Source organism: Pseudophryne corroboree, chromosome 6 (assembly GCF_028390025.1).
Source record: "Pseudophryne corroboree isolate aPseCor3 chromosome 6, aPseCor3.hap2, whole genome shotgun sequence".
Lineage (NCBI taxonomy): Eukaryota > Metazoa > Chordata > Amphibia > Anura > Myobatrachidae > Pseudophryne > Pseudophryne corroboree.
This window is the reverse complement of record NC_086449.1, coordinates 515,239,326-515,263,518: the sequence shown is the minus strand read 5'-3', so window position 1 is coordinate 515,263,518 and position 24,193 is coordinate 515,239,326. Positions and strand designations below refer to the sequence as shown.

The 24,193-nt window shown below is 46.7% G+C and overlaps 1 protein-coding gene and 1 non-coding gene across 3 annotated transcripts in view; both read right to left on the bottom strand.

Moving 5' to 3' along the window:
- The window catches only part of ZFC3H1 (zinc finger C3H1-type containing), a 265,037-nt gene that overhangs the window by 194,745 nt on the left and 46,099 nt on the right, over window positions 1-24,193 (bottom strand). For both annotated transcript variants that reach the window (XM_063927461.1, XM_063927460.1), the window contains exons 6-8: window positions 16,094-16,214; window positions 14,619-14,707; window positions 13,794-13,997 (exon numbers count right to left, since the gene is read on the bottom strand). In XM_063927461.1, coding sequence (XP_063783531.1) covers window positions 13,794-13,997; window positions 14,619-14,707; window positions 16,094-16,214 — 414 coding nt within the window. The remainder of the gene's footprint in view (window positions 1-13,793; window positions 13,998-14,618; window positions 14,708-16,093; window positions 16,215-24,193) is intronic.
- On the bottom strand, window positions 1,816-1,928 carry LOC134938743 (U5 spliceosomal RNA). The gene has a single exon (XR_010181235.1). It is a non-coding gene; the product is annotated as a U5 spliceosomal RNA (small nuclear RNA).

The following is a 24,193-nucleotide window of genomic DNA, read 5'->3' as shown; positions in this document are numbered from 1 at the left end:
TGCACGGAGTTCCAGGACATTTCTCGACAGCAATCTGTCGTGATCCGTTTCAGAACCTCTGTCGCTGATCTTTTTTAACTACAACTCCTGAACCTCTGAGACTCTCGTCCAGATTATATACACCCTCGCCCCTCTGTGGGAAACGCGAGTGAAGGCCGGCGAACTAAATCGCTTTGAAACACATCATTATTCTTAACAGGCGAAACTAGCAATGTACCGCTAGTGCGCGTGTTGGCGAATACAGCAATGTACCGCTAGTGTGCGTGTTTTGCACTAATTACTAGATGTACATTTGTTCTTGCTGGTGTAGTAGGTAAATGTCTTCGATTTACCGTATTTATAATCTTACCTAGGAATTGACGTCGTTTAGACGGAATTAGATGCGATTGTTTTTGAACTTGATCTGCCACCGCAGTATACATTAGTAGCGCAAGTTAGAGGAACTTTGTTGAGACAGAGTTCTTATGAGCAGATCGTCTAAGATAGACATAAGAACTCTGTCTCAACAGAGTTCCTCTATCAGGACTCTGAGATGAGCTATCATCACCAACATCACTTTGGTAAATACCCGAGGCGACAAGAAACGGTAGACCTGAAATGGTTAATGGTTGTGGCGTTTTGCAAACGCTAGAACCTGTGATGAACAAACCGGAATGGGTAAATACGCATTGTGAAGATCAAATGCAATTATGCAATTTTGTGGCTCTAATAAGCAAAATACTAACCGCAGAAATTCCATTTTCAAACTGCAGTAAGTGACTTGCTGATTGAGATTGCGACGGAGCTGTCTGGTTTTGCTCAAACAGAGGGGAATAAGTAACCCTGACTCTGTTGGTGAACTACTGCCTGGATTATAAAGACAGCTGAAAACCAGCAGAGACTAAATGGCAACCTGCCAAACCGTTCGACAGAGGCAGTCTTGTCCTTTATCTGTAAATAGCTGAGACATCCATGAGTTGAAGTCTGGAACCCCCGCAAATGTAAGATGTAAAGACGCGCTTCCACAATTGGAAAAGAGGTCATCAAACCACTGGCTTGCTGACTGTAGCGTCCTGTCGTTACAAGGCGTGACTGTTTTGTACCACCGTCTGGAAAAAACTGAAGTCTAAAGGGAATAAACGCCGGCACAAGTATTTCCGTTTTGATACTGGATGCGGTAATGGCTGAATATCAAATTTAGGACCAAACAAGCTCTGGCCTTGTCGTGCTGAAACTAGCGACGATGAAAAGTGAGAATCGAAGTAACCGGCGTTAGTAGAAGCTTTACAGATATACTCTGCAGCTTCTTTTAACAATTATCTCATTGTTTCCATACATAGAGTCTAGTGACCCAAATGTATCTTGGGTCTTTATAATGTTTGACACAAACGCATTTACCAATGGTGGATCGCATCATTTTGGAAACGATTAAATAGTGGTCAAAGTCTACTCAGTCTTTGTAAAAATGGAGACATTGACTCACTGGGATTTAGCAATGTACGTCAACAACCCCGCACTATCTGAGTGCTGGTCTAATGTACCCTTCTCACTCGTAGTTATCGGTGTGAGATCTGACATAGAATCGTGCATTAAATTATAAGACCAGTTAAATAAACACCCTGGTACCCAAAGGGAATTTGGCCCTTTGGAAAGACTGTCTTTTGTTAGAGCAGGCGGAGTACTTCCGAGACTCCGATGTTACCGCTCTTTTAATGTGAATTGCCCATGCTTATAGGATATTTAAAATTATTTTTAGTCTGCGCTAGAGCCTTACTCGCTATGCAGACAGACACCACAATAGGCAACGGACAGACACTTGCACGACTTATTGAAGTTATTATGTGTCATATATATATTTTATTGTATATGAAACTCATGGTTGTTCCTCTCTACGGAAATCTTTAGTAAAAGGCGAAAGATTTATTAGCTCTGAAGAGAAACAAGAGTATTCTTATGTGAAAAGCAGTTCACATGGGCATGTGAAACCCGAACCAAATTCCCACTAACACCCCTGCGCCTCTGGTGGCTTAGAGATGTAGGGCAGGAATGTTCCAGAATTACAAACTGGAAAACAACAGGAAGCATGGTTAAAATGGCCCCTTTGCCATGCTGACCTGATAATCACAGAACAAATTACAAATGTTTCCGTGTTAATATATTATACAGTATAATCACAGGCCGGGTACAACACATGCTCTATGAATAAATATATCTAAGCTCATAGCCTATGATAATTACATACATTAATATATTTATACAGCATTAATATAGGCTCAATAGCCTATTATACAGTGATACCACAGACCTTAATATAGGCTCCCTAGCCTATTTACAGTGTTAATAACAGCCATTAATATATAGGCTCAATAGCCTATTCACAGACAGTAATATAGATTCAATAGCCTATTACTGCCAGGACAGGTACAATACCTTATAAATACCTGTGATATATATATCTATATACCCTGCTGTTATATTTGATCCGCCAGCTTCCACCGTGCCTCTTCCCCCCTGTAACGCTGTGTCTGCGGGAAGCCTGCACTGGCATGTCACCGTCTCTGTACTGAGACTGATGGAGCTGCGGCTGTATGGCGCTGGGCGGCCGGACGTAGCTGGGCGGCCGAACTCTCTGCGGAAGGCCTGCACTAGCACTTGTGGATGGAAGGTGCCGGAGCGGCGGTCATACTGAGTATGGCTTCCCCCCTGCTGTGCGGCCGGACGGAGCTGGGCGGCCGAACGGAGCGCTAGGACGGGCGGCTTGATGTCACCGTCTCTGTTACTGAGTATGGCTTCCCCCCTGCTGTGCGGCCGGACGGAGCTGGGCGCCGAACGGAGCGCTGGGACGGGCGCCGCTGTTAGACGTAGCGGCTGGGCTTGGCGGCGTATGAGCGGCGAAGCATATTAACCCCAACATAGCGGGGCGGCAGCCTGCGCTGACCGCCCCGTTCCCCAGCCTACCTTGCTTGCTCCTGATCATGGCTGCGACGGGGCTTCTTATGTGTAAGCTCCGTCCAGCTTCAGTGATGTGACTCATGGCTGTGACGGGGCTTCTTCTGTGTAAGCTCCGTCCAGCTCTGTAGTCCTGGCTGCGACGGGGCTTCTATGTGTAAGCTCCGTCCAGCTTTCAGTCAGCTTCCAGTGATCTATGGCTGCGACGGGGCTTCTTCTGTGCAAGCTCCGTCCAGCTCTCTAGTCCTGGCTGCTCTTTGCAGGAGCAGTGGGCTGTCTGTGGCTGTGAGGGTGCTCTTTGTGAGGACCGACACGCCATGCGCTGCCCGTGCAGCGGCACTATCCCGGACCCATGTCTTTCTTGAAACTGGGAAGGGATGTGCTCTTAAAAAAAATTAAAAATAAAAATGAAAAATTAATAAAAATCTTCCCACAAGCCGATGTTAGTGCTTTGAGCACAGAAAAAACACTGGGTTCGTACACTGAGGTACTCTAGGGATATGGAGGGGTGGAGAGTTCTAAATTTAAATATTCAGTGCCTTTGTTCTGCTACGCCGCCCATATCCCAAGAGTACTCCAGTGACCCCTAGTGGATGAAAAAGAAAAAATATATATGACAGTAATTTGTGTTTATATATCATTCTTAGGTTCAATAATGCTGTGAGGGACAAGATTTGCTTCTGTGTGTCCACGTATTTTATGATTGACAGCCACAAGCACTGGTTTGCCTATTACATTGATTATAAATAATTTAAATTGGTCCTGGACCACCAATCCAAGGCACCACTGCATGTGTCCCGAGGCACCCCAGGGTGCCACGGCACACAGTTTGAGAACCACTGCATTACATTGACATTTAGAATCAAACTAGGATTCAATCTTTTAAACTGTATTTTTTTCTACACACGTGTATTTTAAATCTGCTGCACCTGTATCATAATATTGTTTTCCAAGTTGCACTGTTTTCCTTTTCTCTTAACTCCGAATCAGGACTTGGGTCTCCAAGAGCCAGATATTTAGAAACTGTGCAGAGGAAGCTCCAAAAAAAAAAAAAAAAAAAAAAGGATATCAAATCTCCATTTCGTGCTGCTATATAACAAGGGATCTGACACGGAGTGCAAACAGAACTAACGGACGATGAGAAATAGTGTCCTAGCATGTGGTCCAGTGACTGTTTGATAGCTAGGGCGCTCAGATTTCCATGAAAGACTGTAGTATAGTCTGACCATCAACATTTGAGTTAGAGGACTGTGGGGGTGATTCAGTAAGGATCGCTTATACGATCCTTACTTCATTTTTCCCCAGTGGTAGTGTCCTGTGCATGTGCAGAACGGGTACTGCGATCTCAGAGCAGGTAATCAAACGCCTCTGCCTGCGTTTGTGGACGCAGTTTTCTTGGCCTCGCAAGGCCACCCTGCGACGGCAAGTCAGGGTCCTCCCTGAGTGGTAGAGTCCAGGGGTCTTCTATTGCCATGGCCAGAAGATCAGCGTACCAAACTCTTCGAGGCCAATCGGGGCAATGGGAATTGCCTGAACTCCCTCTCTTCTGATTTTTAGAACCCTGGGGACGTAACGGAATCGGAGGGAACAGATACACCAGCCAGTAAACCCACGGTGTGGTCCGCGCATCCACTGCCAGAGGGTCCCTCGTCCTGGAACAATAGCACTGAAGCTTGTTATTGAGTCGAGAGGCCATCAGATCGATCTGCGGACAGCTCCACAGTTCTATTAGTTGACATATCTGCGGATGGAGACCCCACTCTCCTGGGTATAGGCCGTGAAGACTGAGGAAGTCCGCCTCCCAGTTGTCCACTCCCGGAATAAATATGGCTGAGACAGCCTTTGCATTCCTTTCTAACCATAGAAGTATCTTGGAAACCTCCAGCATGCGGGCCCTGCTTTTTGTTCCTCCCTGCCGATTGACGTACGCCATAGCCGTGGTGTTGTCCGACTGGACCTCAATGGCTCGACCTTAAAGCAGAGATGCCTGTAGCACAGCACTGTATATCGCTCCGAGTTCTAGTATGTTTATAGGAAGACTGGCTTCGAGACTTGATCACCTGCCCTGAAACTGCCCCTTGGGTGACAGCACCCCAACCTCGAAGGCTCACGTCCATTGTAGAGATTCCAATCCTGGATCCTGAAGCTCCACCCCCACCAAGAGGTTGGAGGGTTGCAACCACCACAGGAGAGAAACATTGGCCCACGGTGAGAAACGTAGGACCTGGTGCATCTGCAGATGCGAACCCGACCATTTCTTCAGGAGATCCAGTTGAAATGTCCTTGCATGGAATCTGCCAAATTGAATGGCCTTGAAGGAGGCCACGATCTTTCACAACAGACAGGTGCAAAGATGTACAGAGACCCGGTTTGGCTGCAGAACCGCTCGAACTAACTCCTGACGCGCCCGTGCTTTGTCCGCAGGAAGGGAGACCTTCCGAGCCGTGTACAGGATCACGCCGAGGAACTGGGGACGCTGGGTCGGCTCGAGGTGGGATTTTTGGAAGTTTAGAATCTAACCGTGGTGTAACAGCAGGGATGTCGTGCGGCAGATGCTGCCCAGCAATAGTTTCTTTGATCTTGCTTTTATCAGCAGATCTTCCAGGTAGGGGACAATGTTCACGCCCTGAATCCCGAGTTGGAACATAAATTTCCGCCATCACTTTGGTGAAGACCCTTGGAGCTGTGGAGAGGCCAAAGGGCAGCGCCTAAAACTGGTAAGTGTTCCTCCAGCAGAGCAAACCTGAGGTAGGCCTGATGAGGCAGCTAGATCGGAATATGGAGGTATGCGTCCTTCATGTCCAGAGAGACTAAGAACGCCCCCTCCTCCAGACCTGAGATCACTGCTCTCAGAGACTCAATTTTTAACCAGAAAACCCACAGATATGGGTTTAACGATTTTAGGTTCAAAAAGGGCCTCACTGAACTGTCCGGTTTTGGTACCACAAAAAGGCTGGAATAATATTCTTCGCCCCATTGTTAAAGTGGCATTGGAACTTGAGTCTGAGACAATTTTTGAATTCCCTACTGTAGCGTGAGTCGCATGTCTTCCAAAGCCGATAATCCCGATTTGAAAAACCGGTGAGGCTGGGAACTTTCGAACTCCAGTTTATAGCCCTGGGAGATCAGGTCTTTTACCCAAGCATCCTGGCAGGAGCTGCTCCAAATGGGGCTGAAGAATCTCAGACGAGCTCCCACCCTCAGATCCCCGATAGGCAGAGGGACAACATCATGCAGATGGTTTTGAGACAGAGCGGACGTCCTGGTTCTGAGATCCTGTGGTGGCAGGCTTACGTGACCTTCCTCTGGAGCCTTGTGTCGCATTTGAGGCACCTCTGGTCTTTCCTTTGAACCGCACTGTTCAGAACAGACTGCAGTGAAGGCCCGATGTAAGAACCTCTAGCCGGTGGAGCTGCAGACGGGAGGTACATGGACTTTCCAGCGGTAGCCTTCAAAATCCAAGTGTCTTAACACACCTCCAAACAGCAAATCTTCTGTGAAGGGCAAGGCCACCTACTGACGTAGCCACAACGTCCTGCGTGCAGAAACCGCCATGGTAGATGTACAAGCATTTATAATGCCAATCCCTTTGATTGTCTCCTTCCTGCAGGTTCCTTTAAGGCAGTAGCCCCTGGAACAAAAAGCACTGTCTTTTTTGACAGGCGTGATACTGAAGCATCAACAGCGGGGGGAGTCTCCCAGATCTACCCCCCTCATGAGCAAAAGGAAAGGCAGAATTTCTTATCAGGAGCAGCTCATGGCTACCTGAAAATAAGAATTTACTTACCGATAATTCTATTTCTCATAGTCCGTAGTGGATGCTGGGAACTCCGTAAGGACCATGGGGAAAAGCGGCTCCGCAGGAGACTGGGCACAAAAGTAAAGCTTTAGGACTACCTGGTGTGCACTGGCTCCTCCCCCTATGACCCTCCTCCAAGCCTCAGTTAGGATACTGTGCCCGGACGAGCGTACACAATAAGGAAGGATTTTGAATCCCGGGTAAGACTCATACCAGCCACACCGATCACACCGTACAACCTGTAATCTGAATCCAGTTAACAGCATGATAACAGAGGAGCCTCTGGAAAGATGGCTCACATCCACAATAACCCGATTTTTGTAACAATAACTATGTACAAGTATTGCAGACAATCCGCACTTGGGATGGGCGCCCAGCATCCACTACGGACTATGAGAAATAGAATTATCGGTAAGTAAATTCTTATTTTCTCTGACGTCCTAGTGGATGCTGGGAACTCCGTAAGGACCATGGGGATTATACCAAAGCTCCCAAACGGGCGGGAGAGTGCGGATGACTCTGCAGCACCGAATGAGAGAACTCCAGGTCCTCCTCAGCCAGGGTATCAAATTTGTAGAATTTAGCAAATGTGTTTGCCCCTGACCAAGTAGCTGCTCGGCAAAGTTGTAAATCCGAGACCCCTCGGGCAGCCGCCCAAGGTGAGCCCACTTTCCGTGTGGAATGGGCTTTTACAGATTTTGGCTGTGGCAGGCCTGCCACAGAATGTGCAAGCTGAATTGTGCTACAAATCCAACGAGCAATAGTCTGCTTAGAAGCAGGAGCACCCAGCTTGTTGGGTGCATACAGGATAAACAGCGAGTCAGATTTTCTGACTCCAGCCGTCCTGGAAACATATATTTTCAGGGCCCTGACTACGTCCAGCAACTTGGAGTCCTCCAAGTCCCTAGTAGCCGCAGGTACCACAATAGGCTGGTTCACGTGAAACGCTGAAAACACCTTAGGGAGAAATTGAGGATGAGTCCTCAATTCCGCCCTGTCTGGAAGATCAGATAAGGGCCTTTACAGGATAAAGCCCCCAATTCTGACACGCGCCTGGCCGAGGCCAGGGCCAACAACATGACCACTTTCCATGTGAGATATTTTAACTCCACAGATTCAAGTGGTTCAAACCAATGTGACTTTAGGAACCCCAAAACTACATTGAGATCCCAAGGTGCCACTGGAGGCACAAAAGGAGGCTGTATATGCAGTACCCCTTTTACAAAACGTCTGAACTTCAGGAACTGAAGTTAGTTCTTTCTGGACGAAAATTGACAGGGCCGAAATTTGAACCTTAATGGACCCCAATTTTAGGCACATAGACACTCCTGTTTACAGGAAATGCAGGAATCGACCTAGTTGAAAATTCCTCCATCGGGGCCTTACTGGCCTCGCACCCCGCAACATATTTTCGCCAAATGCGGTGATAATGCTTTGCGGTTACATCCTTCCTGGCTTGATCAGGGTAGGGATGACTTCATCCGGAATGCCTTTTTCCTTCAGGATCCGGCGTTCAACCGCCCTGCCGTTAAACGCAGCCGCGGTAAGTCTCGGAATAGACAGGGTCCTTGCTGGAGCAGGTCCCTTCTTAGAGGTAGAGGCCACGGGTCCTCCGTGAGCATCTCTTGAAGTTCCGGGTACCAAGTCCTTCTTGGCCAATCCGGAGCCACGAGTATAGTTCTTACTCCCCTCCGTCTTATAATTCTCAGTACTTTCGGTATGAGAGGCAGAGGAGGGAACACATACACTGACTGGTACACCCACGGTGTTACCAGAGCGTCCACAGCTATTGCCTGAGGGTCCCTTGACCTGGCGCAATACCTGTCCAATTTTTTGTTTAGGCGGGACGCCATCATGTCCACCTTTGGTTTTTCCCAATGGTTTACAATCATGTGGAAGACTTCTGGGTAAAGTCCCCACTCTCCCGGGTGGAGGCCGTGCCTGCTGAGGAAGTCTGCTTCCCAGTTGTCCACTCCCGGAATGAATACTGCTGACCGTGCTATCCCATGATTTTCCGCCCAGCGAAGAATCCTTGCAGCTTCTGCCATTGACTGCTTCTTGTGCCACCCTGTCTGTTTACATGGGTGACTGCCGTGATGTTGTCCGACTGGATCAACACCGGCTGAGCTTGAAGCAGAGGTCTTGCTAAGCTGAGAGCATTGTAAATGGCCCTTAGCTCCAGGATATTTATGTGAAATGATGTCTCCAGGCTTGACCATAAGCCCTGGAAATTTCTTCCCTGTGTGACTGCTCCCCAGCCTCGCAGGCTGGCATCCGTGGTCACCAGGACCCAGTCCTGAATGCCGACTCTGCGGCCCTCTAGAAGATGAGCACTCTGCAACCACCACAGGAGGGACACCCTTGTCCTTGGTGACCGGGTTATCCGCTGATGCATCTTAAGATGCGACCCGGACCATTTGTCCAGCAGGTCCCACTGGAAAGTTCTTGCGTGGAATCTGCCGAATGGCTTTGCTTCGTAGGAAGCTACCATTTTTCCCAGAACCCTTGTGCATTGATGCACTGAGACTTGGCTCGGTTTTAGGAGGTTCCTGACTAGCTCGGATAACTCCCTGGCTCTCTCCTCCGGGAGAAACACCTTTTTCTGAACTGTGTCCAGAATCATCCCTAGGAACAGAAGACGAGTCGTCGGAACCAGCTGCGATTTTGGAATATTGAGAATCCAATCGTGCTGTCGCAACACTACCTGAGATAGTGCTACACCGACCTCCAACTGTTCCCAGGATCTTACCCTTATCAGGAGATCGTCCAAGTAAGGGATAACTAAAACTCCCTTCCTTCGAAGGAGTATCATCATTTCGGCCATTACCTTGGTAAAGACCCGGGGTGCCGTGGACCATCCAAACGGCAGCGTCTGAAACTGATAGTGACAGTTCTGTACCACAAACCTGAGGTACCCTTGGTGAGAAGGGTAAATTTGGACATGAAGGTAAGCATCCTTGATGTCCAGAGACACCATGTAGTCCCCTTCTCTTGAATTTGAACCTCTGTATGTAAGTGTTCAAAGATTTTAGATTTAAAATCGGTCTCACCGAGCCGTCCGGCTTCGGTACCACAACAGTGTGGAGTAATACCCCTTTCCCTGTTGCAGGAGGGGTACCTTAATTATCACCTGCTGGGAATACAGCTTGTGAATGGCTTCCAACACTGCCTCCCTGTCTGCTTGTAAAGCCCCAGCGTCATGCTGAGGGCTTGGCAGAGGCGGGAGAGGGCTTCTGTTCCTGGGAACTGGCTGATTTCTGCAGCCGTTTCCCTCTCCCTCTGTCACGGGGCAGAAATGAGGAACCTTTTGCCCACGTGCCCTTATGGGAACGAAAGGACTGCGCCTGATAATACGGCGTCTTCTTATGTTGAGAGGCGACCTGGGGTAAAAACGTGGATTTCCCAGCTGTTGCCGTGGCCACCAGGTCTGAAAGACCGACCCCAAATAACTCCTCCCCTTTATAAGGCAATACTTCCATATGCCATTTGGAATCCGCATCACCTGACCACTGTCGTGTCCATAACCCTCTTCTGGCAGAAATGGACAGCGCACTTACTCTTGATGCCAGTCGGCAAATATCCCACTGTGCATCACCCATATATAGAAATGCATCTTTTAAATGCTCTACAGGCAATAATATACTGTCCCTATCTAGGGTATCAATATTTTCAGTCAGGGAATCCGACCACGCCAACCCAGCACTGCACATCCAGGCTGAGGCGATTGCTGGTCGCAGTATAACACCAGTATGTGTGTAAATACATTTTAGGATACCCTCCTGCTTTCTATCAGCAGGATCCTTAAGGGCGGCCATCTCAGGAGAGGGTAGAGCCCTTGTTTTGACAAGCGTGTGAGCGCTTTATCCCCCCTAGGGGGTGTTTCCCAACGCACCCTAACCTCTGGCGGGAAAGGATATATGCCAATAACTTTTTAGAAATTATCAGTTTTTTTATCGGGGGAAACCCACGCTTCATCACACACCTCATTTAATTTCTCAGATTCAGGAAAACTACAGGTAGTTTTTCCTCACTGAACATAATACCCCTATTGGTGGTACTCGTATTATCAGAAATGTGTAAAACATTTTCCATTGCCTCAATCATGTAACGTGTGGCCCTACTGGAAGTCATATTTGTCTCTTCACCGTCGACACTGGAGTCAGTATCCGTGTCGGCGTCTGTATTTGCCATCTGAGGTAACGGGCGCTTTAGAGCCCCTGACGGCCTATGAGACGTCTGGACAGGCACAAGCTGAGTAGCCGGCTGTCTCATGTCAATCACTGTCTTTTGTAAAGAGCTGACACTGTCATGTAATTTCTTCCAGCAGTTCATCCACTCAGGTGTCGACCCCCTAGGGGGTGACATCCCTATTACAGGCAATTTGCTCCGTCTCCACATCATTTTCCTCCTCATACATCTCGACACAAACGTACCGACACACAGCACACACACAGGGAATGCTCTGATAGAGGACAGGACCCCACTAGCCCTTTGGGGAGACAGAGTTTGCCAGCACACACCAGAGCTCTATATATATACAGGGATAACCTTATATAAGTGTTTTTCCCCTTATAGCTGCTGTATTGTTTATACTGCGCCTAATTAGTGCCCCCCTCTCTTTTTTAACCCTTTCTGTAGTGTAGTGACTGCAGGGGAGAGCCAGGAAGCTTCCCTCCAACGGAGCTGTGAGGGAAAATGGCGCCAGTGGGCTGAGGAGATAGGCTCCGCCCCTTTCTCGGCGGCCTTTTCTCCCGTTTATCAGTGTAATCTGGCAGGGGTTAAAATTCATCCATATAGCCCTGGGGGCTATATGTGATGTATTTTCGCCCCCCCCTAGCGCCCTGCACCCTCAGTGACCGAAGTGTGAAGTGTGCTGAGGAGCAATGGCGCACAGCTGCAGTGCTGTGCGCTACCTTGGTGAAGACAGGATGTCTTCTGCCGCCGATTTTCCGGACCTCTTCTTGCTTCTGGCTCTGTAAGGGGGCCGGCGGCGCGGCTCTGGGACCGGACTCCATGGCTGGGCCTGTGTTCGATCCCTCTGGAGCTAATGGTGTCCAGTAGCCTAAGAAGCCCAATCCACTCTGCACGCAGGTGAGTTCGCTTCTTCTCCCCTTAGTCCCTCGATGCAGTGAGCCTGTTGCCAGCAGGTCTCACTGAAAATAAAAAACCTAAAACTAAACTTTTCACTAAGCAGCTCAGGAGAGCCCCTAGTGTGCACCCTTCTCGTTCGGGCACAAAAATCTAACTAACTGAGGCTTGGAGGAGGGTCATAGGGGGAGGAGCCAGTGCACACCAGGTAGTCCTAAAGCTTTACTTTTGTGCCCAGTCTCCTGCGGAGCCGCTATTCCCCATGGTCCTTACGGAGTTCCCAGCATCCACTAGGACGTCAGAGAAAAGATGATACAGTTCATTTAAATCAGGAAATGGGACCAGCACTACTTTTTCTGTGCAGAGAAAAAGGATTGCTGTACATCAGCCTCATTCCCAGGAATATGTAGGACATCCCTTATAGCAAGGATAAGTGACTCTACACCAGCGGTTCTCAAACTCGGTCCTCGGGGGCCCACACAGTGCATGTTTTGCAGGTAACCCAGCAGGTGCACAGGTGTATTAATTACTCACCAACACATTTTAAAAGGTCCACAGGTGGAGCGAATTATTTCACTTGCGATTCTGTGAGGAGACCTGCAAAACATGCACTGTGTGGGCCCCCGAGGACCGAGTTTGAGAACCTCTGCTCTACACCCTGCGCAGGAGAGGAATAATCCCCCTCAGTAGTAGATTCCAGGTCCTCTCCCTCTTCCAGCTCTAGAACCTCCTCCTCGGATTCCGAAAGGCTGTCAGGAGATACAATTCTCTCTTCTGTCCAAACTTTAGTCAGAGCAGCCATAGACTGTTGTAACTGCTGTTAATTCATTAGACATGTCAGCCATCGTAGTTTTAATAGAACTCAGCCAAGCTGGTTCCTGCAATTCACCCCCAGAAGCCCCACTATCCTGTTAAGGCTGACTGCATTGTCACACATGAGAGAAACTGCAGGGAAGGGAGAAAACCTGGTGTGACAAATATTACACACAACCTTTTTCACCATGCTGACAGGGAACATTTACATACACAGAGACACAGGTACAAGCAAGCCTGCCCAGCCCAGTATACGTGGAGAGACTCAGAGAGGAGGGACCAGCACACAGCCTGAAAACTAACAATGCAGAAGTTAGAAGATTGGCTCTTTATGCACTATACAACAAATTGCCTAATATAAGGGTCCTACATCTGGCTCTCCCCATTAACTACATCCCTGTACCAGTGTCGGCCGTGGAGTATCCTCTGGAGGAGCTGGCTGTCCTGCTGCAATGCTAAGAGTGCAGGAAATGGCGCCAGGAAGCCGTTGGTCCCGCTCTGAGGTAGCTCTGTCCCATGCAATGGCGCTGGAGCTACAGGCTTATTTATACTGGCAAAGTCCCTAATTTGTGTAAAAAGAGGTCCCAGTAACTATTTACACTACCGCTGCCAGTCTGCGCGAGGGGGCTATGGGATCACCCCAGAGGGAGTGTATGGCCACCCTGCGTCCTCTCCGCGCCAAGAACCGGGGGGACCCCGCTAGCGGGACCCCCCGGCAACACTCACCACTCTTCTGTCTTCAGGTTCTGTGCTAGGGGGGTGCGGCGTGATGCGGGTGTGTGTGCGAGAGTGCAATGCCTGCGGTACACTGACCCTCAGGACCGCTGTCATGACAGCAGGATCAGACTCAGCACCTCCAGGAGGCCGTTGAGGGCACATTTTTCTAAACTGGGCTGTGGGAGGAAATAGAGTGGAGGAGCCAGCACACCCTGTTTGAAGAAAAATTGAAAGTGCAGCTCTTTTGGACCCCATCTACACCCCATCATACTAAGTGTCCCCAAAATCCCTTATGGATGATAGAGAAATAGCCGCGTTTGCCATGGAATAACCAGGCTTCTAATTCTGTTTTACAACATCTAAACACAAAATTGTTAAACCAACTTTATCAAAGCTGCTTCATATGAAAAAATGTTACACATGCAGCCATTCATTTGGTGAACACTACCTCTGGTTTGTGAGTCCTTTTGTTAGCCAAAGACTTCAAAAGTTCTTCACGTAGTAACATTTCCTCTTCCTCCTCTTCATCTGCAAAAGGAGGCTTAGGAGGTTGCTCTGGCTCTTCAGGTGGAAGAGGAGGAAGTGGGAGAGGCACTTCAAGAGAATTTCTGGAAATCACTGGATCATACATTTGGCCCTCGCAACGAGGAGGCTAGAAAAACAAAACAGTTTGCATAAAAGAATGTAACATTTTATTGGAACTTAATATAATAAAGCATTCCCATTTTTTAAAATTGTAAGCTCTCATGAGAACTCTTTCCACCACTTGCCCTAGCGCAGTGATGGGGAACCTTTGGCACTCCAGCTGTTGTTGAACTACACATCCCAGCATGCCCTGCTACAGTTTTGCTGTTTGGTCATGCTAAAACTGTAGCAGGGCATGCTGGGATGTAAAGTTCAACAACAGCTGGAGTGCCAAAGGTTCCCCATCACTGCCCTAGCGTGTCAATAGAGAGAGCACAAGTTTTACTTCTAAACCTTTATCAATCCCACCTTTTGAAATGCATATCAATGAAGCTCCTTAGAGTCACTGATCTATTTTTATAGAATACATCACACAGTGTATGTCTGCTTCATGTTCCTGTACAGCTGTATAGTTTATGCTGACCTTGTACAGATAAAGTAATTTAAAAAGTACTGCAGACATGCTTTCACCCAAATACCCACATACTCCTGTTCCCGGCCACAAAAGGAACCTCAACTGAACAGATTCGCAACTTTAAAAAAAAAATGTATAGGCACACAAATCAAAGTTATTAATACCCATACTTACCCATACTTTCGAAAGAAATTCATCAGCTACACAAAAACCTGATGGGACATTTCCTCCAGTAGAATAAGGTAATCTTGTGGGAGATGCCCCTGAACATTACAATAATAAATTGAAACTTATATTAAACAATGTAACTGTACAAAGACACAACATGTTAACTAGATACACAATAGAAAGTTAAAGATCCTGTATTTTCTAGTAAAAGTTACATTCAGCTGGTTTGAACATTCAAATTATTTCTTTAGCTAATAAACCTGCAACATCCCAAACAATTTAACATTTTAAGCGCCTCAGAGTAGGGCCCTCTTTCCTCTTGTTGTCAAAACACATTTCACTCACAGCCCTCTCCTACTCAGCGACCATCTTTACCTACTTTTTCTCCTGCTGGTAAAGGCTCATCTCTATCTATGGCTGCCAGCTCCTAATAGTACACTGATTACTCCCTCACTACTTACATCTTAGCTGTATTATGTTTTGAAAATTGTGGTGCTCTTTGTTACCTGTACTCTATTTTTGTTATTTTTTTACTGTAATGCTAAGTTTTGTCTCCCTGTGCGGTCCTTTGTACGGCGCTGCGAAACACTTCTGGCGCCTTATAAGTAAAATGTAGTAATAATAATAATAATAATAATAATAATAATAATAATAATAATAATAATAATAATAATAATAATGTAATATCATAAGGTACTCTAACCAGTCAAATGAACTATAAAAATATAAATAAAATAAAAAACTATAATGTGTAGTAAGAAAGTATTTTCAAGCGTAGGGCAAAGCCTATAGAGTACAGATGGAGAATACAGCGTTTAATGCGGGCGAAGTCCTCTCCATTAGGAGACAAGGCACTAAAATAGCTTTTTCAATATAATCTTAGTTCTATTACTCAATACTTTATTTTAACAAGATACAGCAAAAAGCATGCACAGTAACGCTTTTCTGGGAGTGTTGATCTTTAAACATACTTTTCTTCATATTCAGTGGTTCTCAAGGCACCCCAACAGTCCAGGTTTTAAGGATATCCATGCTTAGGCACAGATGACTTAATTAGTACATCAGTCACTTTGATTATACCATCTGTGTACAACAGGGCTATCCCTACAACCAGGACTGCTGGAGTGCCTTGAGGACTGCGCTTGGGAACGACTGTTCTAATCACAAATGGAAAAAAACTCCTTAAAACTTAAGTGCCATGGGTATTTGAGGAATGGAGTAGAAATCCCGCCCTCCTCACAAATAGCAGTGAGAAGGCCTGCATAACATGGGTTAAACCACATCTTTGACGCAGCTGTGGGGACTAAACAAGGAACAGGCAAACCTACATTAGATCAGTCTTCTTGTATTAGCAGAGATGGACCAATGAATCTGCATTAAAGAGGTTACAGAGAAGTGCAGCTCCTAGAGAGGATGGGGCTAACTGAATCCCCATTGTCTTCTGTAATGCTGATAAAGTCCTGTTCCTAAATCAAATTTACCTGGAGAATTGGTTTCACTGTCTGTGTCCATCGCCACCTCTTCATAGTTATCATACTGGTAGATAGTTCCAGAACTTTCCAAACTGTGCTTATCAGATCGTTTTTGATCTGCGTCAAAAGACTGGAAAACAAAAAAAGGTGTGTTTATCCAAATAAATTAAATGTAAATTAAAAACAAAAAAACATGCAAAGAATACAAAACCCTTTTCTGTTAGCTTAACTACTGTAGTGCTGGTAAAGTATTTTTTTCTCATTAAAATAGACAATTGAGATTAACTGCTGGATCAAAAAAAAAAACAAAAAAAAACTGGAACTGAAGAATTGTGAAATTACTTGATTGTATCAAAATAGCTTGATTCATGGTAATAGGTTTACATTTCCACCTTTAAAGGATTGCATTAAAAAGTTAAAGTATTACATTTTAACAGTTAACTTAAAAAAAAAAAATTCTCTTTTGAAATTTCCCCTTAAAACAATCATTGTTACTAATACAATAGGGCAGATGTATTAAGCCTGGAGAATGGATAAAGAAATGACAAAGCAGTAATGAGAACAAGGTGATAACGTGCCAATCATTACGGATTTGAAAAATGACAGTTAGGAGCAGACTGGCTGGTGCGTTATCCCCCTGCGCTTCTCACTGCTTTATCACTTCTTTATCCCTTCTTCAGGCTTAGTACATCTGCCCCAGAGTTTGGAGTTAGAATTGGCATATAACAATATTTTAGTTATATCAATATGGGTACTATGGACGGACAAAAGGTAGGCTAAGCTCAGTAATGACCTTTGGAAGCACTGAAACTGTAGTACATATAAATATGAAAAATAAAGAGTTGTAACTGATGCTACAAAAATACCACTATCTTTTTACAGATTTTATCACATAAACCTCTAAATTATTGTGGCCTCGTATTCATTAACAAACAGCTCTACAAATATTTTCAGATATTTTATATAAACTCATTGGGGTTTCTTCATTTTGTTCTGCAACAAAGTGTAACTGACACAATGGTTGTGACTTGTGTGTATGGTCATGCAAATTTTAATATCATGGCAGACTAAAGGAAGATGGATGGATGGAGATTTAACCATGGACTGGAGAGGCTGCACACATGCAAGTGTTAAGAAACAAAAATGTAGTTTTTGGTTAGGGAAAACTGCTACAAAGTTTCTAAATTTAAAAAATATTTTATTCATCGGTAGACAAGAAGAAAGTAGGGTACTCTGCACTTAGGAAGAGCTTATTAAACTCGAAATAAATCATTGATACATGTTAAAATATATTAAACAGATAGACAAATGCAAAATATTCAAAAAGGTGGGGGGGGCGGAGGAAGTGTAAACGTAAATGTGATGAACAACATGGGGAAAATGTGTGATTAGAGTAATCTGTCAACATAATTTGCAGTTGAATAATCTGTCAATATAATTTGCAATTTTTTTTACAATCCTGTATATTTTTTGCGAGATGTGATTTACAGAGGACATTCTTTTTAGTACTGTGTACTACGGTCAGTGATGTACTTTAGGGAAAACAGGACAATTACCAAACTGTAGGATACACTGCCAAAATTATGATTGACAGGTTATAACAAAGAAAAACATCTGTGTTGTGAAGGAGAATTAATTGCCTGTTTCTGTTTGCTACAGGAGCAAATCAGTTCTACATATTATTCTCAATTACCAATTATCTGCGGGAGTAGATAAAATCTCATACAGACTAACAAGCTGCTTTGTCAAAAGTAGCATGACAGCTGACATACTGTTGTATACATCAGCATGTATTTTTGGAAAGTAGCCAGCTGTGATTGGTAACAAAGAATTAGATACATTTGTAATAATGTATCTATATGTATGTAAAGGTATTTCAGCTATCACACACATTTTTTGAGCACAAAACTGGGGAACCTTGCAGTTGTGACAAGACGCCATGAGATTCACTTCTGGCAGACAATACTTCTGAACAAGCTGTTCAAAAGGTATCCAATGAAGTGACAACTCCCCTTGCAGGATAATGTTCCTTCTAAGAAAATCCGCCTCCAATGAACGGCCCCAGGATGGACACGGTGGACATCACAAGAACGAATGTCTCTGCAGCTTTTGCCATAACCCTGATGTTCAGAGTGCGCCCCCTATGGCACAGCCATGGCATTGGCCAATTGGATCCTGACAGGCCTGCCCGCCAGGACAGACGAGTTCCAGAACAATTATGGAGGGTGGACTTCCGAGTTGAACAATGACCCTGCAGACAGAAGAATAAGGCCACTGCTCCACAACCCAGGAGGCTGGCAGTTATGGTCACAATGACTCAAGACATAGTGGCTGGGGGCCGGTCCTTGCAGATTCTCCCTGAAAAGCCACCACTGCAGGGGGAGAAGAGTCTTCAGTGAGAGGGTAAGCAACAGAGACGAAATATGGTCGGTGGACCATGATCGACCTCTTAGGATGACCCACTGGAATTCACAAGTGTGAAACCGATCATACTAGATGGTCTTGAAGGTGGAAACCATCTTCCCCATCAACTTTATGCAGAGCATGACTGTCGAACGATCCAAAGACAAGACCTCATAGTTCCTCACTGTGGCACTACACCCCTTCCTGTGCCAAATGTCACCATGTATGTATAGTTAACCCCACCTTTTGGGACAGTGCTAACACCCAGATTCATTACCCATCACCCAGTGGCGAAAATTCTAATGATCAGTTCCTCTGCTGCAGCTGATAAGGGTATTAGTGCTTAGAGAGTAACTGAAGCTATTCAAAATGCCGTTTGGATGGCTTATCAGGCACAAAACAGTCAGCAATAAGACATTGTTACATCACTGTCGGGGGGCGATAAGAGAAGGAGGAAATCCACACACATATGCAGAATGGATTTCCAATTAAAATGGGATTTTATAGACACTGTAAAATCTCTTCCTCGGAATCCATCTGGGGGACGCTGCGTTATTACATCTGGGTTAGAGTGTGGGCTATGGAGGTTAGGCACAAGAAACACTAAAAACTCCTCCCCCCTCTATCCCCTCCCTCCTCCAGCAAGCCTCAGCCTACGTTTAGCTAAGCCGCATGGAGGAAGAACAAGAGAACAAAGTCAAGAAGAAACTAGACAAAAAGGGGAAGGACCGCAGCGTCACCCAAATAGATTCCGAAGAGATTTAACGGTGAGTAAAAAATACCATTTCCTCCATCATCCATGTGGGGGATGCAGCGTCATTACCTTGGGGAAGTCCCAAAGCAAGCTAACAGAGAGGTGGCGGGTGGGCGGGGTTCAGTGCGACCGCACTTAAGATAGAATGGCCAAACAGTGATTCCTCAATCTAAACCAAAAAAGTGTGGAATCTGTAAAATTTGGTAAAGGTGTGCACAGACAACCAGGAAGCAGCCCTGCACAACTGCTCCACAGAGACGCCACGGCGGACAGCCCAAGACACACCAACAAGCGAGTCGAATGAGCCTGCAAAGGAGCCGGGCAATTGTTTCCTGGAAGCTGGCCAGCCACATTTGGGAGCATCAATAATAACCAAAAAAGACTGTCCGTGCAGCGTAAAGACACCATACAAGATAAGTATATCCGTAAGGCCCGAACAACGTCCAACAAGGCCAAGGATGAATCTTGCAAACATGAAGAATCTGGAAGAAAAGCCAGGAGAACAATGTCCTGGTTGAGATGGAAAGCAGAAACCACCTTAGGCAAAATGGAAGGTTTTGTCCACAAAACCACACAATCAGCCTTCCGAGCCTGACGCATCATACCATCCACCGATTAAGACAATCCTTTCGATCTTAAGATGGAGGTGTCAATAACCTCGCTGTCAAAGCCAGATGAGGCAAACCAAGGTGACGACACGGTCCTTGAAGGAGGAGGAGTTCTGGACGTAGTGGGAGGCGGCATGGAGGCTCTGCTAGCATGGCCTGAATCTGAGCATACTAATGTCGCCGAGGCCAATCCGGAGCAATCAAGATGACCGGTAGAGTTTCTATCCGAATCCGCTGAAGCACTCAATGGAGCGCTGCCAGAGGAGGAAACCGGTAACTGAGACGAAAACTCCAAGGTGCTGTTATGAGGTCCACGAAAACGGCCTGAGGATCCTTGTCGTAAGCCCCGTACTTGGGAAGCTTTTTGTTGAGGCGAGACGCCATTAAGTCGATGTCGGGCAGACCCCACTTTGTGACCAGAAAAGGAAAGACCTCGATTGCACTCCCATTCCCCGGGGTGGACCATGTGACAAATTAAAGTCCGCTTCCCAATTTTCGAACCCGGGAATGAAGACTGCAGAGATCGTCGGAACCCAGAGGTCAGCCCAACGGAAAATGTGGGCCACCTCCTTCATGGCTCGCCAACTGAGAGTCCCGCCTTGTTTGTTTATTTAAGCAACGGCCGTCACGTTGTCCGACTGTACGCAGACGGGATGACCCTGAAGAAAGGCTTGAAATTGCAACAAAGCATTGCGAATGGCTTGAAGTTCGAGGATGCTGATTGGAAGAGCTGTCTCGAAACTGCACCACAAACCTTGAAAGATGGCGATGATGAAACACGTTGCCTCAACCCTTGAGGCTGGCGTCAGTCGTGACCACCTGCTAAATCCAGACGGAAAAAGGGAGATCCTTATATCAGATGCGGAATGTGGAACCACCACTGAAGAGAATGACGGGTTTGGAGTGACAGGCGGAGAATCTGTGTTTTCAACCGGAGATTCACCGGGGACCAATTACACAGAATCTGAGATTGCAAGGTTCTGCCATGGAAGCGGGAGAACGGAACAGCATTGAAGGCCGCCACCATCTTTCCTAGCAACTGCATGCATCAGAGTACCGACACTCGAGGCAGATGAAGAAGAGAATATCCTGCACTGGAGGAAGAAAGACCCTCTGAGCAATAGTGTCGAAAAGAAAGCCCAGGAACACCATTTGCTGCACCAGTAGGAGTCATGACTTGGGAAAGTTGATCAGCCAACCGAGTGATTGGAGCGTGTCCAACATCAGATGTATGTGTCCGGAGGAGAGGCTCAGATGAGGCCTTGAGTAGCAAGTCGTTCCAAGTGAGTGACGTTGATACCTAGTCTGCAGAGCATGGCGATCCCATAAGCCATCATTTTCGTAAATACTCTGGGAGCCGTGGAGAGCCCGAAAGGAAGTGCCCGGAACTGGTAGTGGTAAGGCCCCACTGCAAAGCGTAGAAGGTGGTGGTGTCCTTGCCAGATGGATACATGCAGATATGCATCCTTTATGTCGATAGACGCTAAATATTCGTTTGCTTCTATCGCCAACATGACAGACCGAATAGACTCCATCTTTAATTTGTGGAGGTAAAGGTACGGATTTAACAACTTTAAATTGAGGATCAGGCTGAAAGAGCCGTTCCAGCTTGTCCACCAGAAACAGAGTTGAGTAGGATCTGAGACCCTGTTGGTGTTGTGGAACTGGCACTATGACCCCTGCCTCGGGCAGAGAGGAAAGCACCTGAAGCAAGGCCCGCTTCCTTTCCGGATCCTGAGGAAGAGGGGTCACAGAACCAGTGAGGCCCATGTTCTTGTAAGTCGAGGACATAACCCCTTGATAGGACACCGCTTATCCATCGATCCAGGTTGGAGGCTAACAAAACATCCCAGAACAAGAGCAAGCGGGCACGCACCAAATGGGGTCGAACGGCATGACTGAGATAGTCATGCGGAAGGTTAGTCGACTGGTTTTGAACCTGGTCTGAGGATACCCTGGGATCCTCATTCTCGAAAGGCACCTCTGCGGGAGAAACGGGAGTTACCCCGAAAGAACTGGAAGGAAGTAACGGATCCCCTGCCTTAAGGCCGAAAGGACTGAAAGAGTAGGCTTCGACCTGGGTTTCAAAACCGGAAGATAAGGGCTTTTACCACCAGTAGCCTTGGTGATAATCTTCTCAAGCTCCGGGCCAAATAAGAATTCCCCCTCGAAGGGAAGAGCTTCTAGAGTGCTCTTAGATTCCGAATCGGCATTCCAGAAGCGTAACCAGAGGGAACGACGTGCAGCTATTGATAGGGTGGATATGCAAGCTTGAAGGGAAACTGAATCCAGTAAAGCACTAGTAACATAAGACAGAGCCTTAGTGACCTGAGTGGTCAGAGGAAGGTTCCGAGTAGGGTCGTCAGACTCAACACCCAACACAATATGAGCCATACACTCCTCGACAGCCCGAACTACCCATGCACTGGCTGGATGGGACGCAGGGACACACTCGTCAGAGTGAAAATGGATTTTAAAACAGCGTCATTTTTTCTATCCACTGGATACTTTGAGGTAGTGTACAGTAAAAATCACTGTTGCCTTGGCAAAACTTGTGATTGGTGAGTCCACCTTAGCTGGAGTCTCCCAGAACTTGGTGTCCTCGTCCCTAAAAGGGTATAAAGACTTAAGCTTCTAGTGGACCTGTACCTTAGTATCGGGTCTCAAATATGCCTTCTGCAATTCTTCCTCAAAATAAGAAAAGGATGGAAACTCAGCCAAGTGAGCCATTTTCCTTTTCAACAACGAAGTTGAAGATGATTCCGGTACCGAAGCTTCCTCAATTTGTAATGTTTTGCAAAGGGCATCTATAAGGAGAGTGACCCCTGAATCTGATGAAGCCTATTTTCGCCCATACAGAAGAGTCCTCCCAATCCGGGTCGACCTCTCCCTCCTCCTGCGAACAAGCATCAGAATCATGATTATCGCCAGGAAAGAGTACAGGGGAGGACACTGGTCTGCATTTAGTAGTAGCAGTAGACCCAGAGGAGGTTATAATCTTAAGTAAAGTCCCTACGTGCCATTAGAGGATCCTCATATGCAGAAGAGGAGGGTCTAACAGTAGAAACTGACAACGATTCGTCAGTATTTCGGGTCTGCCGAAGGTCAGCTGTAGCATCTGCCATAGCTCTTGCCCACTGAGGGACATCAGACTGCTCCGCCGACGCATCAGCTGCAGACATAGTGGGCGTTGCAGCGCAGGATGAGCAGAGTACCACTGTGCACAAGAGAAATAAACAGCCTTGGTCTTTGACCCTTTGGCTTTTCTGACATTGTAAAACAAAACAAGTACTATATGGGTATATATTATATATAAACCCAAGTATAACAAAACAGTCAAAAATCGATATATAGGTAGATATGTTTCTAAAGGAGTAGTGACTTGCTCCTAGGATAAAGCTGGAAGGCTAAATACACTCAGTGTAAAAGGCCCACTACAATAGAAATTAATTGAAGTGTAGTGCAAGGAGAAACAAACAAGATAGCTAGTGGGCTAAATACTATGTAGTAATAGTCCCCCAATACTTGCTGTGACTTGTCCCCATGCAGAGGATGACTGGCACCATCCCCACCAGCGTGAGTGGCAGTGCAGGAGTAGACAGAGTCCCAAACGGCGCCAAGCTGAAAGGCAGAGTGGGCAGGGCAAGTGGAACACAGACCCAGATTCAACATAGCCAGAAACACCGTCCGCGGGAATCTGCAGCCGCGATAACAGAGCGGAGGGAGAGAAGCTCCCAAAATGGCGCTGCTCCGATGCAGGAGTGCCATCAGCAGCAGTTACAGTGGGACTCGGCGGTCAGCGGTTAAGCGCCGTCTGTAACTGGCGCCGGCAACACAGAACAGCGCTGCGTGCGTCGCGTCTCCCCTCCCCCCTCCCCCCCCACACTTTTCCCAAACACAGTCAGAACTGCCAGCAAGGGAAGGGGTGCTCACTGCCACACACTGGGACCGCATAAACACACCAGGTACACAGCCCAGTGCTGCGAAGGCAGGCTGTGGCTGTGCTTACCTTAGAGAAACCTCCTCAGACAAACTGTGATCCAGAGGAGGGAGACACAGGGAGGTTGGGTGACTGCCCCAGAGGCAAAGCAGAGTGAGAGGAGAGCTCACAGCAGCTCCTATCTAGATAACCTCACTCTGATAATGCTTGTCACCTTATAGGGACTAAGCACTGTGTGAAAAAGAAACATAACTAAAACCTAGCTAAAAACTAAGCAGAGGAAAAAAAAAGAAAAAAAAAAAAAGTGTGCCTTCCTCCAAGGCACAAAAAACCAAGACTGAGGCTTGCCAGAGGTGGGAGGGGTTACAGGGGGGTGGGAGTTAGTTTTTAGTGCTTCTTGTGTC